Source organism: Martes martes (genome assembly GCF_963455335.1).
Source record: "Martes martes genome assembly, chromosome: 5".
Taxonomy (NCBI): Eukaryota; Metazoa; Chordata; class Mammalia; order Carnivora; family Mustelidae; genus Martes; species Martes martes.
This window is the reverse complement of record NC_137892.1, coordinates 93554803-93572072: the sequence shown is the minus strand read 5'-3', so window position 1 is coordinate 93572072 and position 17270 is coordinate 93554803. Positions and strand designations below refer to the sequence as shown.

General features: G+C 46.8%; 1 protein-coding gene across 1 annotated transcript in view; it reads left to right on the top strand.

Moving 5' to 3' along the window:
- Nucleotides 1-535: 535 nt before the first annotated feature.
- PCBD2 (pterin-4 alpha-carbinolamine dehydratase 2) overlaps nt 536-17270 on the top strand; it is a 51969-nt gene continuing 35234 nt past the window's right edge. Inside the window, exons 1-2 of the mRNA XM_080804158.1 lie at nt 536-3070; nt 6424-6555. Coding sequence (XP_080660284.1) covers nt 2870-3070; nt 6424-6555 — 333 coding nt within the window. The 5' untranslated portion in view covers nt 536-2869. The remainder of the gene's footprint in view (nt 3071-6423; nt 6556-17270) is intronic.

Sequence of the window (17270 nt, the reverse complement as noted above, 5' to 3'; positions counted from 1 at the left end):
CACAGTAAGCTGATGAAGCTGGGATTTGAACCTTTACATGTATGTGTGTGTGTACTTATAAGAAAAACTTACAGTGATTCCATCTTTTATAACAATAACGAACACTTGAGTCTAACTGTGTGTGTTCCTACTATTTTAAGTTCTTTACCTACCATTTTATTTATTGGTACAGTAGCTCTGAGATTGATACTAATATTAAATATCCTTGTTTTATAGAAGTAATAAATGAGGTCCCAAATAACTTGCTCTGGGTCATGCAGCTTCCAGTAGGGGGACCCACGTTCCAAACTAAGCATGGTGACTGGAGGAGCCTCTGTGCCATGAGCTGAGAGACAATCATAATCCATTACCCTCTTGTCTTTCTCCTTTGTTTCCCATAGGTAGAGTCATAACATAATTTTCATTTAGCACCTTGTTTGTTTTGTTTTGCTTAACAAATGATAAATATTTCACTGTTGCCAAGAGATTTCCTAACCATGACTACATAATAGATCTTTGAGAAGGTTCAGCATTACTTTTTTTTTTTTTTAAGTTATGATTGTATATAGTCTTATTTCCTGGGGGGGCACACTCCCAGATGAGAAGCTGTCTTATCAAAGATACAGGCATATTTATGCCTTTGATATGTAATGGGGCCTGATGCTGGTGTGGAGGATGAGGATAGGCTCCTAGCACGGCCAACAAATCCATGGCTTTGCTTCTAATACTAAGCTGAGACAAGCTACCTGGGTTTCCCTTGGAGGGAAGGTGGAGCAGGGCCATTCCCTAGAGGGGAGGTTCAGGCGTAGAGAGGATCAGTTGGAAAGCCCTGGTGCTGAGGGAATGGGAAGTAGGAGGCAGGACAGGAAGTAGGAGGCAGGACGAAATGTCCAAGATCAGCTAAACTATCCCAAGCCAAGCATGGTGTCTGTGTCGCAGTACCAGTGCCAGGGATGGGGAGGGCGGGAATTCAGCTGCGTGGAAGACAGAAAGATCATGAGAATGCCAGTCATCAGGGACATAAATCCAGACACTTCTGCTCACTCCTGGTTAGTATCAGTTGCCAAGGAAGACACAACACAGTCCCATACTGGATGGAATAGCATTTGTACTCAACAAAAGAGACAGAGCGAGATCAGCTCTAGGAGTGTGCGGTGGTCCCCAAGGCAAGTGGATCCTCCCCAGCAGTGAAAGGCCAGAGTGCCCCTCTAGTGTCTTAGCACAAGCTCCTTCCAACCCAGTGGAGTCTGTAATACTGAAAGGGGCAGGGGGCGGGGAAGAGGGGGCATGCCCCAGGGCTCTGACATACATGCTTAAGCAGAATACAGGAGTACACATTGAGTGAGCCTGGATCAGGGAAGGATATTCCCACACAAGGTGTTAAGCCTGGAACAGGCTGTATGGGCTCTTTGTAACTATCAGTAAGGGAGTGTTCTAGGCCTAAGGCCCATTCTTACATGGGTGAGCAGGGCTTAAAAGACTGTGAGCAGGAGACTGCCTTTCCCAAGAGTGTCCACTATAGAGGGCTTGCTCAATAAATCTTTGGTAAGGAACTTAAATCCTACTAACTGGAGACCTACATGTGAAGGCTGAGTATCCACAGCCCCTACTGGTGAACATCACTTGCCCTAGGCCCTACCAGCATGCTACTGCTGCTGCTTTTCATAACCAGAGCTGAGACACCAGTTTCCTAAAGTGGATTTAGGGAAGGAAAATGAGGAGTCTTGTTACCTCACACCTACCAGTTCATTTTGCGGTTCTCACTTTAATAAGCAAGTCTGCAAGGTATTCATGATTGTATACACCCGATTAAGTATTGGAAATGAAACTTTTAATTCCATCTCCAGTTGCTGCCGACTTGAGGCCATCAGGCAACGGAAACTGTAGTGCCTTAGATGGATGCCTTGAGGTCAGTGACATCTGATCAGGGTCTGCAGCAAGATTCCTCCCTTGAGTTTTTGTCAAGTGGGCAAAATGCTAAGAATGCATATTGCGCCATGTCTGAATTTTAGGATATTTTGAGGCAAGAAAGCTTTTTTCCCCCCCAACTCCATATGGAATATAAAATTAACTGCTAGCAACTGCTAAGTTGAACTTATATGGACTCTGATATTAAAAAATTGAGTATATGGCTAAATTCTAAACAAACTTGGTTTTATTATTAATTTGCTTAAGCTAGTAAAAAAAGGTGCAAGTAAATACACTAAAAGCCAGTAAATTGTATGTGACATGTCAAAAAAAAAAGGTAAGAAAAAAAAGTAAGAATAAAATACTAGTAAATACATACATGAAAGAATCCGCCTCTTTGGGGGCGGGGGCGGGGGGGGGGGAATCCTCTGACTGTCTACGTTCATCACTGCGAGAGAGCACCGTGCTCTAAAGAGAGCATGAAGAGCCGGGTTTCCAGATTGTCCTATCTGGGCCAGCACCGATGAAGCAGCGTGCCCAAGGCCTCAGCGGCTAGGCAGGCCCAGCAGCACCCACGGCTCCCTGCCTTACATGCCCAGACCCGAACTACTGTGGTTCTCTGCCCTCCGCAAGCGGGGGAAGGGACTGGTTCCCACCCACCCACCAGAGCCCATCTCCCCCCGTGCCCGTCCGCGAAGTGCCCCCCACCGGCTCGGGCTCTTGGCCTCACCCCCCAGCAGGGAGCCCAGCACCGACTGTCCTCGAGCGTGCGGCGAGTCGGAGCCCGGACACCGAAGAGCCCAATCGGGGGTTAAACCTGAGTACTCGGGCGGGAGAGCGGCCACGAAGCGGGCATGACGCGGCGGGCGCGGAGCGGGACCTGAGAGCGCGGGGGCCTGTGGCGCCCGCCCGCCTGCTGCCAGCACGGTCGGCGGCCCTGAAGCTCCCGGGACCTTCCGGGGCGGGCCGCGCGGGCGCCTGCATGACCAATTGGCCCGCGGCTGGGGGCCACCCGCACCGATCCCGGCTCCCGGCCCGCCCGGAGGACGCCTGCGGGCTGCGGGCAGGCAGCGCGCCGGGCAGCCCTGGGCCGGCGGCCATGGCGGCGGCCGTAGGGGCGCGGGGGGCGTCGCGGCTCCTGCTGGCGACGCTGCGGGGCCGGGGCCGGAGCTTCTCGGCCACGGTGAGTGCCGGGGCCCGCGGTGCGGGAGGAGGGCGAGGCCCCGCGCCGCCGGCTGGTGGCCGTGGGGGAAGGACCCGGGCCAGCCCCGTAGTGGGCCCGGCTTCCGGTGTCGGACCTCGGGGAGCCGAGTTCGGGCGCTGGGCACCTGCCAGACGCCTGGCCGGAGACAGGGGCTCTGCAGCATCATCGTTTGTCGTTGTCTGCGAAGCTGCCCGCCGGAAGAAAACCAAGGACGAGTTTTGTGTAAAGAAAGTACAAGTAGCTGCAAAGCTGTCTGACGCTGAGGGTCACTTGAAGTGACTAAAGGCGCGGCGCGCTCGCCGAAAAGCCGCTGGCTCAGCGCGGAGTTAGCTCACTTGTTTGCTGTCATGTTTGGGAGGAATTATTAACAAATTATCGTATTTGGGGAGGCAAATCTATACTTCTTTCCTCTTCCGCGGGGAGTTTCGTCATTTTTCTGGCATCAGAAATTAATATATTGGGATACATTAACTGAGGGGAAGCTTTAACACGCAGCACCACCTAGTGGAGGAATGTTGTATCAAACTTCGTGTTTCATCTTAATAAGAGGCTGGCGGGAGCCCCCTTGGCCCTTTGAAAGTCTTTAATAGGACACATTGAAGATAGCTCGATGGTGGAGGAAGGTGAACACTGTTTCGTGGCCACTAAGGTGAGAGCACGAGTTCAGTGCTTACTGTCACCTAAGCATGTCCCAGGGTATACCTGTACCCAAGGTGCTGATGATTAAGTAAAAATACGGGGTTCAGAGGAATGAACAAACAGGATTTGAGAGGCTCCCACGTGCCAGGGTCTAATGCTGGGTGCCTTCACATTCAAGATCTCTCTCTTTTTTTTTTAAAGATTTTATTTATTTATTTGACAGACAGAGATCACAAGTAGGCAGAGAGGCAGGCAGAGAGAGGAAGGGAAGCAGGCTCCCTGCTGAGCAGAGAGCCCGATGTGGGGCTCGATCCCAGGACCCTGGCACCATGACCTGAGCTGAAGGCAGAGGCTTTAACCCACTGAGCCACCCAGGCGCCCTCAAGATCTCTTTAAATTTAACTCTCTCAAAAAAAATCTCGGGGCGCCTGGGTGGCTCAGTCGGTTAAGTGTCTGCCTTCGGCTCAGATGATAATCCCAGGGTTGTGCTCAGCAGGGAGTCTGGTTCTCCTCTCCCTCTGCCACTCCTTCTGCTTGTGGTCTCTCTCTTTCTCAAATAAATAAATAAAATCTTAAAAAAGTGTCGACAGGTAGAGGTTGTGATGCCCCCACCATAGACATGATATACTGGTATTGAGAGAAGCTAAGTGATTTGTTCAGCATCCCCATAGCTGAAAGTAACCAAGTGAGGCCTTGGATGAAGTTTGTTCTCTCCAAATCCTCTACTTTTCCCTATCCCCATCCCCATCTCCCACAGGAAAAAAAAAAAAAAATAAGCCCATCATAAAGGGTTCTGCAGAAGGTGTGTCTCCAAGGGGACCATTTGTGTTTCGTAGATGAAGTTGCTCCATTTCACAGCCCTGGACACGGTCCCTGTTCTTGGGCAGACACCTGTGGTAAGCACAGAGTGCATACCATTGCCCTCTTTGGGGATGTGCATGGCGGAGAATGTGGAGGAAAACAGTGCAGGGGGTGTGTTTCACTCACTCCAGGTGACTGCTGCACTGCCCACAGCATGGTTAAGAGTTTTCCTGGCAGCTACTCAGAGTGGACACATAATTTAATTTCTTTTCCATACTTTTCTGAGTTGACTTAACATATTTAAGTGACTAATAAGAATTTTAGATTATTTCCTATAACAGGTCATGGTAAGAGTAATGAGGAGATGTTTTGGATCTTAATAGTTTAAGTGCTTTTGATAACAGGTCTTCAAATGTTTTTATTTATTAAGAGGGTTTTTTTTCCCTCTTTTTTTTTCTTATGTTAGTTGTGGAGAAGGGTGGCTGGCCTAGCAAGGAAGAGAGACAAGAAAATTGGTTCATTAGCAACCTTTTTTCCTCTTCTTAGAATAAGTTGCCCCCCCCCCTTTTTTTTAAAGATATTAGTTATTTATTAGCAAATGTGCGCCAGTGGGAGAGGGGGGAGAGGCAGAGGGAGAGGGGGGAGAGGCAGAGGGAGAGGGAGAATCAGGCTCCCCACTGAGCAGGGAGACTGGTGTGGGGCTTGATCCTAGGACCCTGAGATCGTGAACCGAGCCGAATGTAGATGCTTAACCGACTGAGCCAGCCAGGTGTCCCAGAATAAATAGTCTTAAAGTTGTTTTACTTACTCTGCCCTTTTACTTACTTTAATGTCAGTGATGAACAATTTCAGGGTTTCTGAAGTGGGAATGAGTTGTAATTTCACAGTAGGGGATATAGCTAAGCCCCCAGTTGCTGTTTGATGAGGAGCCCTTTATAATATGTTTTGTCTTTCTGGGTGACAGTCCCTCTCTTACCTGAGCCTTCAGTAGCCCTGCAAATAGGTATGGTCAGAGAGATTGGTTGGCATTTATGCTGGAGCGAGAGCTAAGCTCTTCTGACTTCTGCTAGAGTGTCCTCTCCTTTCTCTGGCCATGATGTATAGAGTTCTTTCAATTAAAAAACAAATTGCATGGAAAGTGGGGGCATGTTAGCCAACAGAACTCTGGGTTTGTGAGTTTCATCACCAGGGTGAGTGTGGGAACAAGGTGGGCAGTGCTCTGGCCAGACTGGGGGGATTTGTCTTACTGGTATCCTGGAAAAATTCACTGTACTAAGGCAAGGGCTTTTTGCCTGTAGTGCAGAGGATCTGTGGACCCCCAGAAGTTATTATCCCAAATCCTGTGTTAAGTGTGTGATTGTGTTTTTCCCCCTGGAGGTTAGTTTTCATCAGAAAGGGGATAGTGCACCCAGAGAGTTAAGAGCCATGTGAGTAGGCAGTGAAGAACACCAAGGTGTGTGGGACCGTCCAAAGAGCAGTGGACCAGGAGTATAGAGCCCTGAGTTCTAATTTGGGCCCTGACGGCGGACTTGCAGGGTCTCCTTGTGTGGGTATGCTTACCGAATTTCCCACATCTGGGAATGCTGGCCGTTAGTAATACGGTCATGGTAAGATGACCAGCGGTAATGGCTGATGGTTGTATCTGTGATAAACCAGAGACACAGAATTGTGAAGTGGGAGGCAACAGTAAGTGTGAGATGCCTTAGCATGGAGGCAGCTTATTTTGTATGGAGCTAGCCTCGTTTTCTATTTTTTGAGAACAGAGGAATCCAAAATGGTCACAGATTGTTGCCCTTAAGGTATTTTTCTGCATCTCTCCATAAGGGAAAGGGCTATGCATTCGAGTTTGACTGAACCTCTACATTTCAGGTATTACATGTGTTCTTTTATAGGCAGCAGATGCTCGCCATTTGACAGCAGAGGAGAGGAACCAAGTTATCCTTGACCTGAAAGCAGCAGGATGGTCAGAATTACCTGAGAGAGATGCCATCTACAAGGAGTTTTCCTTCAAAAATTTTAATCAGGTAAATATGACATATCCTTGCTAGTACCCTTGTCTGTCTGTATCCTCTCAGGCTGCGGCTCTTTAATACTACTGGTGGTCTGGTCCTGTGTGGATCCTTAAGTCAGTGACAGCTGCACTGTCCTTGCGGACAGGTGCTGCCATCCAGCTGGGTGAGTCCCAGCTCTAGGGGAAGGGAGTGGTGTTTGTCATCTGGAAAATCAGATTCTGAACCCTCTGGTTTGGTGTGGGTTAGGACATTTAGTTTCCTTTAAAAGTTTAAATAACATTAAAAGGATGTGTGAGTTTCTTGTGTGTATCAGAAGATACACACAAGCCCAGAAGATACACACAAGCCCAGAAGAGGGCTTGAGGAACAGCAGTAGAGAAACATACACCTGCTCGACTTATTCCCCCTACTTTTCTTGGATGCTTGTCAAGTTTTCTTTCTCTGTGTACATGTATTTCATTCTCTAAACCAAGCCCCAAGCTTCACGCTTTTCTCTGATTGGCTCATTTTACCCCAGCCCTTGCAGCTTTTCTTAAAAGCTGACCTTCCCCCTTGGAGACTTGGCCTCAACAAGGTGACTGTTCCACTAGAGTCCCGCCCTGTTTAGAGAGTCATCTCCCATGACTTACCCTGCAGCTCTTACCCCACCGCATTTGTACAAGGTCGGTGCTTTTGACTATTTCGTGTTTGTTCAGTGAGTTTGGTAATCCTCTGGACAGATTTACTGTTTTTATTTATATTAGGTGTCAGCATCTAGAAGGCAGAGACCATGTTTGCTTCAATAACTCTCTATTGTAGCTAACACAGTTCTGGATACAAACAGGCATTTGATAAATGCAGACATTGATTACAGTGTTTGCTAGTTTCTGGAAGGGTGTGTGAGGACCAGGTTTCCACCAAACAAACCTTCGACATGTTTTCCTAGGAAATGCCGTTGGCTCCACTGAGCTGTGCCCTCTTCTGCTCTCCGTCCATCTGGCTGCCAGCCTTCTGCTTTCAGTCTCCAGCTCCTGAGGAGACCTAGACCAAGCCGATTCCCTGTCCCTGCTGCCTCATGTGCTCGACAGCTCTTGTCAGGGGCTTAGCACTCTGTGGCTGGTGGCAGCGAATCCCATTGGTACAGTAAGCTCGTGCATAAGCTCTAGGTAGCATTTTCCGGGCTTATTAAAATTCTTACATGTGTACAGCCTGACTTCTTTAAGCCTGGGCTAATTTATTGGGCTTGAACATGTGGCTTAAAGTATTTGAGTAGCATTGCCTCAGGCTCTGCCCAAGAGTCAGTCATCCAGCCCCCGCTAACCCTGTGCTTGGGGCGACTTTCAGAAATGGGAGGAAAGAGAAGCTGTGCAGGGCATCCTTGATTAATTGTAATACTATTCATCGGGACATTTTGATTAATTTGACTTTAAAAAAAATTTTTTTTTATTTCCTTCACTCAGCTTTTAGGAGAAAGAGGCAGATGACAAGAAAATCAGGGAGTGTATTCAGAGAACCAGCCCTGAGATCATCTCCTGGGGTCAGTTTTCCAGCTGGGTCCCTTAGGGCTTCTGCATGTCCAGTGGCCGGTAATTGCAGCTGATGTCGTTGACACCTGTCATTGCCCACCCGCCCAAGATCACCAGGACCACCCCGGGGCTTTACTGGAGCAGGTGGGGCTGAATTGCTTGTTGCAGCAAGAGGGAGACTGCGAGTATCAGGGAACTGATGGTGTTGGGAAGATAGTTTGGTCTGGCTTGGACGCTGTCAGAAAATGGGGAGTTCTGTGCTTCAGTATTTTAATCCATCTTACCCGTAGGGAGGGTAGACTAAAGTGGGGCCAAAGCTGAAGTGGGCAGAGAAGCAACACTCATTAGCTGGGAGAGGGGGGACGTTTGTTGTTTTGTGGTGTGGACAGTGTTCATGTTTTGTCTGTGTTCACTTAACCTTGCACTTGGTCTTGTTTTTGTTTGAATCCATCCTGCTCGCGGAGTGGCCTTGTCTGCTCTTCGTGTGTAACCCCAGGGCCTTGGTGCGTCTGCCAGGCCAGCTCCCAGCTCTCAGAGTTACCTTTCTCTTTTTCACAGCCGATGCTTACAGTCGTGACCCTCTCTTCCTCATAGATGCTCACTAACCTTTTATTTAGGACAGAAAAGATCCTGGTTTTTATTATAAAACAATAATAGGAAACGCTAAAATAGGATGTTGTACATTAAGAAAACGTCCCATTGTAACTTCTTTCATCTAGTTTATTTTCTGGTCTTTTTCCTCTGATAGAGTTTATTCATAACGTAGTACTTTTCATGCAGTGATGGTTTTAAAAACCAGCTTGACTTTTAAATACCATTAAATAAATGGTATTTATTCACTCACCAAATATGTATGAAGCATCTTCACTGTGCCAGGCACAATTCTAAGCTCAGGTAGTTCTGTTCTAGTGGAGAAGATAGACAAGAAGCAAATGAGTAAATAATTTCAGGTAGAGATAAGTGCCACGGAGAAAAGTAGGGTAATTGAATGGAGGCTGTTTAAGATGGGGTGGTCTCACAGGCTGTCTTTAGAGAGGGGACACCTGAGGCCTGAATCATGTGAAGGAGCTCAGCACGTGAAGACCCCAAGGAAGAGCATTCCTGAAGGAGAGAAAAGCAGGTACAGAATTCCTGAAGCAGGAATGATCTTAGCCAAAGACCAGTGTTCTGGAGTGAGCAGAAAGGAGAGACTGGTAGGAGATGGGACTGAGGAGAGCCCAGAGCCTTGTCCATTTGGTGAGGACTTTAGGTTTTATTCTGGATGGGAAAGCTGTAGGGATTTCAAGCACAGATGTGCCGTGATTTGGTTATGTTCTAGAAAGACTGTCCTGGCTGATGTGCTGTGAAGAGACGGTAGGAGGACCAGAGCAGAACCAGACCCACTAGCTAGGATGCCGTGTGGCAGGCTAGGTAAGGGATGATGGGGGGTGAGGGAGCTGGCAGTGAAGAGAAATGTAGGATTCCTCGTATATTTTGAAGAGAGAACAAACAAGACTTGCTGTTAGATTGGATATGGGGGGGTGGGGGAGGGAGAGTCAAGGATGATCCCAAGGTTTTGATTCAAGCTAGAGGGTAAAGGATGGTACTCTTGGTGCCATTTCCTGAGCTGAGGCAGGTGGGGCAGGGTAGGGAGCTGAGAATCCTGTTTTGGACGGGGCAGGTGTGAGATCCTTATTAGTCACTCAGATGGCATTATCAAGTCAGCACTTGGCTGTGGGAGGTCGGAGCCCAGGATGGAGATACCGGTTTGAGAATTGTCAGAAGGGATAATTGTGAGAGCACAGGCCTGGTTGGCAAGAGAGTGCACAGGATGGAATGGGCAGGTTGAGGCGCAGGGCATCTGGTGTGTCCACTGTCAGAGGAGGGAAGGCAGAATGTATAAATGTCAATGAAGGTCGTTTGGTACTTGCTCCTGGGAAGTAGAAGTAATTCTTTTTGATGGTTTCAATTTTTTAGTGAGGCTATCAATTGAGAATGAGCAGAAGTGGGAGGGAGGAATGTTGGACATCTGGGAAGATTGGAAAAAGAGTGGAATAGCCATCGTGGAGGCTAAGACAGTCCACTAATTAGGGGATTGTGGTCAGTTTTTGGGCCGTTTTCAGTGTCACTGGAGATTTCTGGTCATACTTTGCAAGTGAAGATTTTGTGTGTTTTGTTTAGCCACGTTCAGCTGCTTGGGCACAGGCTTCAAGTAGGTGTGGAGTTGGGCTTAAAAAAGGCTGTACTTTTGCTAAATGAGTCCAGTGGAGGAACTGAGGGGCAAGGGAAGTAAGGGCGTAAGTAAAGGAAGGAATTAAAACATTGGCACTTGGAATCTAGCTGGTAAGGAGGGAGGTGGGGCTGTGATGTGGGAGACAGGAGGTGGGGAGGCAGGAGGTGGGGCTGTCAGTTGGTATAACCTTCTTAGAGGGCAGTTGGGGAGTGTGTATCCGCTTTTATTTTTATTTTATTTTATTTTTCTTTAAAAGATTTTATTTATTTAATAAGACAGACAGAGATCACAAGTAGGCAGAGAGGCAGGCAGAGAAAGGGGGAAGCAGGCTCCCTGCTGAGCAGAGAGCCCGATGAGGGGCTCAATCCCAGGACCCTGGGATCATGACCTGAGCCAAAGGCAGAGGCTTTAACCCACTGAGCCACCCAGGCACCCCTCCACCCTGTGTATCTGCTTTTAAAATGCACATACCCATTGTCCAGATCTAGAAATTTATCTTCTAGATATTATCCTGTGTGTGTGCAAAATGGATAGTGAGAATGTTAGCCTAGAATTTTCCATTGTGAAGAGGCATTTCCATGTGCCTAGGCACAGCTCCATGAGGCCGGGTCTCCCTTGGTGCGGCCCTGCCCTTAGCAAGAGTTGGGGAGGCTCCCGTGCCCCATGTGTTCCTGGCAGTGGCAGCACCTCTCCCGGCCTCAGCTCTGGAACCTGGAGGGAGCCACTGTCCGAACTGGTCCCCTCTTTCCCTTAGCGGAGTTCAGCCCACACTGGATGTCAGTATATATTTTTAAAAGTCTGAGCTGAACATACAGCTAAAAATTTTGTTCTTTTTTATCTTAATAGGTTATGGACATTTTTCAGTTCTCTACATCACCTTTTTACTTACAATAATTTTTCAGGAGGAAGGTTACACTTGCTGGGTGTTACTGTTTTTAAAGGGCTTGCTAATGTAGAATGTGTGATGAAATGGTGTCACAAATTTGCGTTAGAATTCATTTCTCTTATTACTATAGACAACGAACCATACCTTTTAGAAACATTTTTCATGGGTGCTTGGGTGGCTCCGTGGATTAAGTGCCTGCCTTCCGCTCAGGTCGATTCCAGGGTCCTAGGATCGAGCCCCAAGGTGGGCTCCCTGCTCCTGGAGAGGCTGCTTCTCCCTCCCCCCTCCTCCTGCTCATGCTCTCTCTTTTTTTTTTTCTCTCTACCTCTCAAGTAAAATTTTAAGATAGGGAGGAAGGAAGGAAGGGAGGGAGAAAAATTAGTGACCCTGGGTGAAAGACCTAATTCTCAAAGCTTTGGGTTATTCTAGGTTTCACTATAACAATAAGTAGCCAGCAAAATACATTGGAACTTTTTTTTTCTTAGTGGTTTTATTCTAGGATATGGTTAGTTCCAAATGGTCCGTATTCATTTGATAGCTCAGATGGGTGCAAATATTTAGAGACTGTAAGAGCAGAATTCCCAAGGGGTTCTAACAGTGTTGGTGGGCGCCAGGGCAGAGGTTGTGTGGCCAGGAGCCGCTGAGTCTCCCCCGGGGAGGTGTGGAGGGTCGCGGGGCAGCATGACGGGCACGGTGAGCCTCCTTGAACCTTCAGAGCATAGCGCTGCCTGGACTTGGAGCCGCAGGTGTCTGTGCTTGGAGCGCTTGGACTCACACAGGGTGGGCTTGGCATTTGTGAGGACGTTTATAAGCACTAGATGCTTTTCTTCTGTTCTTGTAGACTTAAGGAGGGAGAGGTCTCTCAGAGACAAACTGATTCTTAGGTGTTTGGCACCTGCAGGGTGCCTGCATGGAAAGAACAAGATGTCTTGTTAGAAACGCGGGGTACATGTCTTATAAAGGTAAATTTTATTAGGTGTTATGGGTCGGGTCAAGTGGGAAGCTTCCAGAATCAGGTGTGGTTTGAAGCTTTGGAGGTAGGTGCAGAAGGTGAGGCTCTGGAACCCAGGAAACAGCTATCCCAGATGCCAGCAGGTGGAGCCCTCCTGGGCAGGAGCCCCGAGTGGCTGTGCAGCAGCTCAAGCCCCTGGGGAAGGCTCCCTGTCTCTCCCTCAGGGATGCTGAGCCTCCCTTGTTCAGAGTGGAGAGGAGCGAGTATCGGGAATAGGCCAGCAGCCGCCATGGGATACCGCACCTGGTTTGATATCTCTTGGGTGAATGAAGAATTCCAGGAGGAGGCTACGAGGAGATTCCAGTTGGTAACGGAGAACATTTTTGACTCAGGAGAAGGGGACGCAGCCTTGCGACAAGGACCTGGGATTCCCTGCATTCCCGGAGGAGCTCCTCTGCCCGCCAGGGCTGCCTCCAGTGGACTGGCCCTTGAGGCATTCGATTTTCTTAGAGTGACTCATAGGAACTGGCTTACCCTCAGCCCATTTTGACCTACAAAAATGGCCCTTAAACGACTGGATAGCAGGTCTTGGGTACCGCTTGCAGGCAAGGTCCGAGCTTCGTTTGTTTGGCCTCTTGTTCTTCAAGTTGCGGTTGCTATAACTGCTGCCACTGAGAGGGTGGGGCGCGGGGAGGGGCCCCCTGAGTGGTGGGCCCGTGAGGGTGGGGTGCCGAGGAACACCATTTCGTGCATCTAGCAGCAGTAGCACCATATGTGAATTTGGGGTTGGTAAAATCTTTCCCTTCTTGTGCCCTGGAGCTCCTGCTGTAGAGCTGTTGAAAGTTACTGTTGCTCACTTACTTTATAAAAATGTTTTATTGAGGAATTTGATAATAGGCTTATGGTTAACATTTTGAAACACTTAGTGAAGTCAAAAGCTCGATACCAGAAGAAAGACAACTGTTAATGAAAATCTTAACAGTCCTCAGTGGGACACGGCTCTCAACAGTTCGTGTTGTGGAAGAATTGATTCAGGTTTCGTTGTTCATTGTTGTAAGCCAAAACTCAGTGCGAAGTTCTCAGTCAGTAATGCAATAATAGAAATATCACATCTGAGCGCTCTTGAAAGTGGAAACGTACCCTGCTTGTTGAAGGTAGGGGAACACTCCCAGGAGGGTGTTCCCAAGGCTGATTCATCATGTAGCTTAGAGAGTGTCCTTTGCTGTTACCATAGAGGCTCCTGTCTGTGTGTCTGGGAACCAGGTCAGGTGAAAACCTGTATGCTTATTGCACATGGTGGCCTTGGCGTCACTTGTGCCCACTGACGGGCTCTGTGGCTGCCATTGACTCGAAACCTCAGAAAGCATCCTTCGTTGTCACTGGAATGGAGAGCAACACACCTGAGCAAACTTTACCTAACATTGGAGGAGCTAATTAAAATACCTACGTGGTGGGGCGCCTGGGTGGCTCAGTCAGTTAAGTGTCTGCCTTCGGCTCAGGTCATGATCCCAGGGTCCTGGGAATGGGCCCCGCATCGTCAGGCTCCCTACTCCCTGGGGCACCTGCCCCTCTCCATGGTGCTCTCTCTCCCTCCTTGTGCTTTCTAGCTCTTTATCTCTCTCTCTCAAATAAATAATAAAATCTTTAAAAAAAAATTTCTGTGTGGTGTATTCATGCTGGGCTCCTGGGAGTTGTGGGCAGATGATGCTCGTGGTGTCGGGCGGTGGCTGGGACAGCAATGTTGGTATCCTTCAGAGGAGGGAAACTAGAGACTAAAAAGGTATCACTGGGCATCTTGCTTCTGCTGTTTATCTCATAAAATGGGTTTAGGCCTGATGTGTATTTGTGAAAACACATGTAATGGACAGACAAGGGGAAATGTAAAACAGGTGTCCAACATACAAATATGGCGCCACGGTGCGGTGTGAAAACACTGGGGCTGCTACCCCGGCCTTTCATAAAAGTGGACTTTCAACTGCTTCGCGTTTTCTTAGTCGTATAGTAAATCTTCTGTTTACAGAACGTAGCCAAATTATTCTGTGAGAGTCAAACAGCCAAGAAATAGAATTTCCTCAGCAGTCTTTGTCTTGCCCTTTTACAGATGGTGTAAAATCAGGTGTGTAAAAAATAAATAGCAGTTTGAGCTGACGTGAAAGGTATTTCAGATTTATGCTTTGCAGATGATATTGGTATGATTAATGCATTCATTGCTTTTTTTATTGCTTTTCACAGATAATGTACATGATGCATGGAAAATGTTGTGGGTTTAAATCTTTGCCAGCTTTAGACTGTGAATATCAACAGATGTTATCATATAAGTACTATAGTTATTATAAAACAAAAAATTGTTCGTGAAATGCATTGACATAAATTTCATTTATGTAAATTGCTTTCATTAGTACAAAACCTTAGTGTAGCCGTTAGGGTTTGTGAAGCACTTTAAATGAGATTAACTTGGTATAATGTGGTCAGAAATGGGTTGCTTTAAATTTAACTGACAAGAAAATAACACTCAAAAGTTAGGAAATTACCGAGGCATTTGTTTTCCGCCTGCATTGCTGGGACTGCTTAAATAGGTTGAATATGAATTAATAACAATGGACTGCCAGCTCAGTAATTACAGAAAATAATTTAAAGACCTCAAATAATAACTTCAATGTATTTTGGTCTTGTTCTTTTCTGTTCTGTTTTTCTTGAGCATACCAGCCTTTTGCTTCAATACAGCCATTGAAAACAGTGTCCACGTTTGCAAAGCAAGAGTTTTGTCTATAGAGTTTTGGCGCATTAGGGCTGTGATGTAGAAACTTAACGTTCAACTCTTTCAAAGTACGGATCTTGGGTACATGAAGGAGCAACCTCAGCAGCTGGTCATCTCTACCTAGCAGCAAGTAGAATGGTGCACTACTGTTTCTGTGGCTGGGGGGTGACCAGGTACCTCTGCTCCCAGGAGGGAGTCAGCCCCCAACTGTGGACAGGTGGGAGAGGAGCTTCTTCCATGGCTTGGAGGTCTTTGTGTTCTGCTCTTTGCCCTACATCACTGTAAACAGAACAGTACATCGTCTCCCCCATTTTGCAGATAATTTACTGTTGTATTGCCCTTCCGATCCAGGCTGGAATGGGCCATTTTAACTAGTTCATTGAATTTCCCAGAAGGACCCTGAACCAGACCAAGACCGTGAGATTGCTTGCGGTCACTCTGGATCATGTCACAGTGGGTGTCACACTCAATCTCTGATTCCTACAGCAACATGTTTCAATACCACAGTGACACAGAAAGTTGTTTTGTTTTTACATTTTTTTTTCTAGGAGATACCTTTTTTCCAAGGACTACCTGTTGGATTACTTTCTACCTTAAAAGGGTTTGACAACACTTCCCTGAGAAAGGCACTATTCACCAGCTAAAACAAACAAAGCTGTACTTGTTCAAGAGTAACCCAGGTATCACTGTTGAGCAATCAGGTCATTGAATTGTATTGTTAAAATCAATCCTATCAAAACAGCCATCGCCACTAATGAATCTGTTTGCTCTTATGCCCTCAGCCAGCAAGGCAGGATTGTGGCCTTCTACCGTATCATTCATCAAACTGATTTCCAGTGCCCTGTCCTCACCATTGCAGCCCTGGCTGTGGACACATGCCAGGCACCTGGAGAAGATCCAGTTAGGGCTGGGCAGGGAGCTATATGGTCTTCCCACTGAGAGCCGCAGAGCCTACCTCTGGTGGGATCAGGGAACATAGTGTGGTCTTTGAGCTGGCACTCCTATTTTCAAGCACCATTATTTACAACAACTAAGACATGGAAGCAACCTAAGTGTCCATTGACGAGTGAATGGGTACAGAAGTTGTGGTCTATATTATATATGGGAAACCCTGAAGATTCCACCAAAAAACTACTAGAACTGATAAATGAATTCATTAAGGTTGCAGGATACAAAATCAGTGTATGTACAGAAATCTGTTGCATTTCTGTACACTATAATGAAGCAACAGAAAGATTAAGAAAGCAATCCCATGTGCATTTACACCCAAAATAATAAAATATCTAGGAATAAACTTAGCCAAGGAGGTGAAAGACCTGTAGTCTATAGACTATAAAACACTGATGAAAGAAACTGAAGATGACACCAACATATGGAACGATATTCCATATTATTAAATATTCCATATTATTAAAATGTCCATACTACCCAAAGCAATCTGTAGATTTAATTCAATCCCTTTCAAAAGACCAACAGCATTAGGGGCACCTGGCTGGCTCAGTTGATAGAGCATGTGACTCTTGATGTCAGGGTTGTGAGTTTAAGCCCCACATTGCTTGTAGAGCTTACTTAAAAAACAAGAACAATGGCAGCATTTTTCAAAGAACTAGAACAAATAATCCTCAAATCTGAATGGAACCACAGAAGACCCTGAATAGTCAAAATAGTCTGGAAAAAGAAAAGCCTGCAGGTATCACAAGTCCAGATTTCAAGTTATACTACCAAGCTGTAGTAATCAAAACAGTAGGGCACTGGCACAAAAATAGAAGTGGAATAGGATAGAAAGTCCAGAAACGAACCTGTGATTATATGGTCAATTAATCTTTTTTTTTTAATAAAGATTTTATTTATTTATTTGACAGAGGACGCAAGTCGGCAGAGAGGCAGGCAGAGAGAGAGAGGGGGAAGCAGATTCCCTGCTGAGCAGAGAGCCCGATGCGCGGCTTGATCCCAGGACCCTGGGATCATGACCTGAGCCGAAGGCAGAGGCTTTAACCCACTGAGCCACGCAGGCGCCCCTGGTCAATTAATCTTTGGCAGAAGAGGCAAGAATATGCAATGGGAGAAAGACTCATCAACAAATGGTGTTGGGAAAACTGGACAGCTACATTCGAAAGAATGAAACTGGACCACTTCCTTCCACTGTATACAAAAATTAACTCAAAATGGATTAAAGACTTAAATATGAGACCCAAAACAGTTAAAATCCTAGAAGAGCACAGGCAGTAATTTCTCTGACATCAGCCGAAGCAACACTTTTCTTGATGTGTCTCCTGAGGGAAGGCATATAAAAGCAAAAATAAACTATTGGAACTACATGAAAATAAAAAGGTTCTGCACAGTGAAGTAAACTGTTAACAAAACTGAAAGCCTACTGAATGGGAGAAGATACTTGCAAATGACATACCCTACAA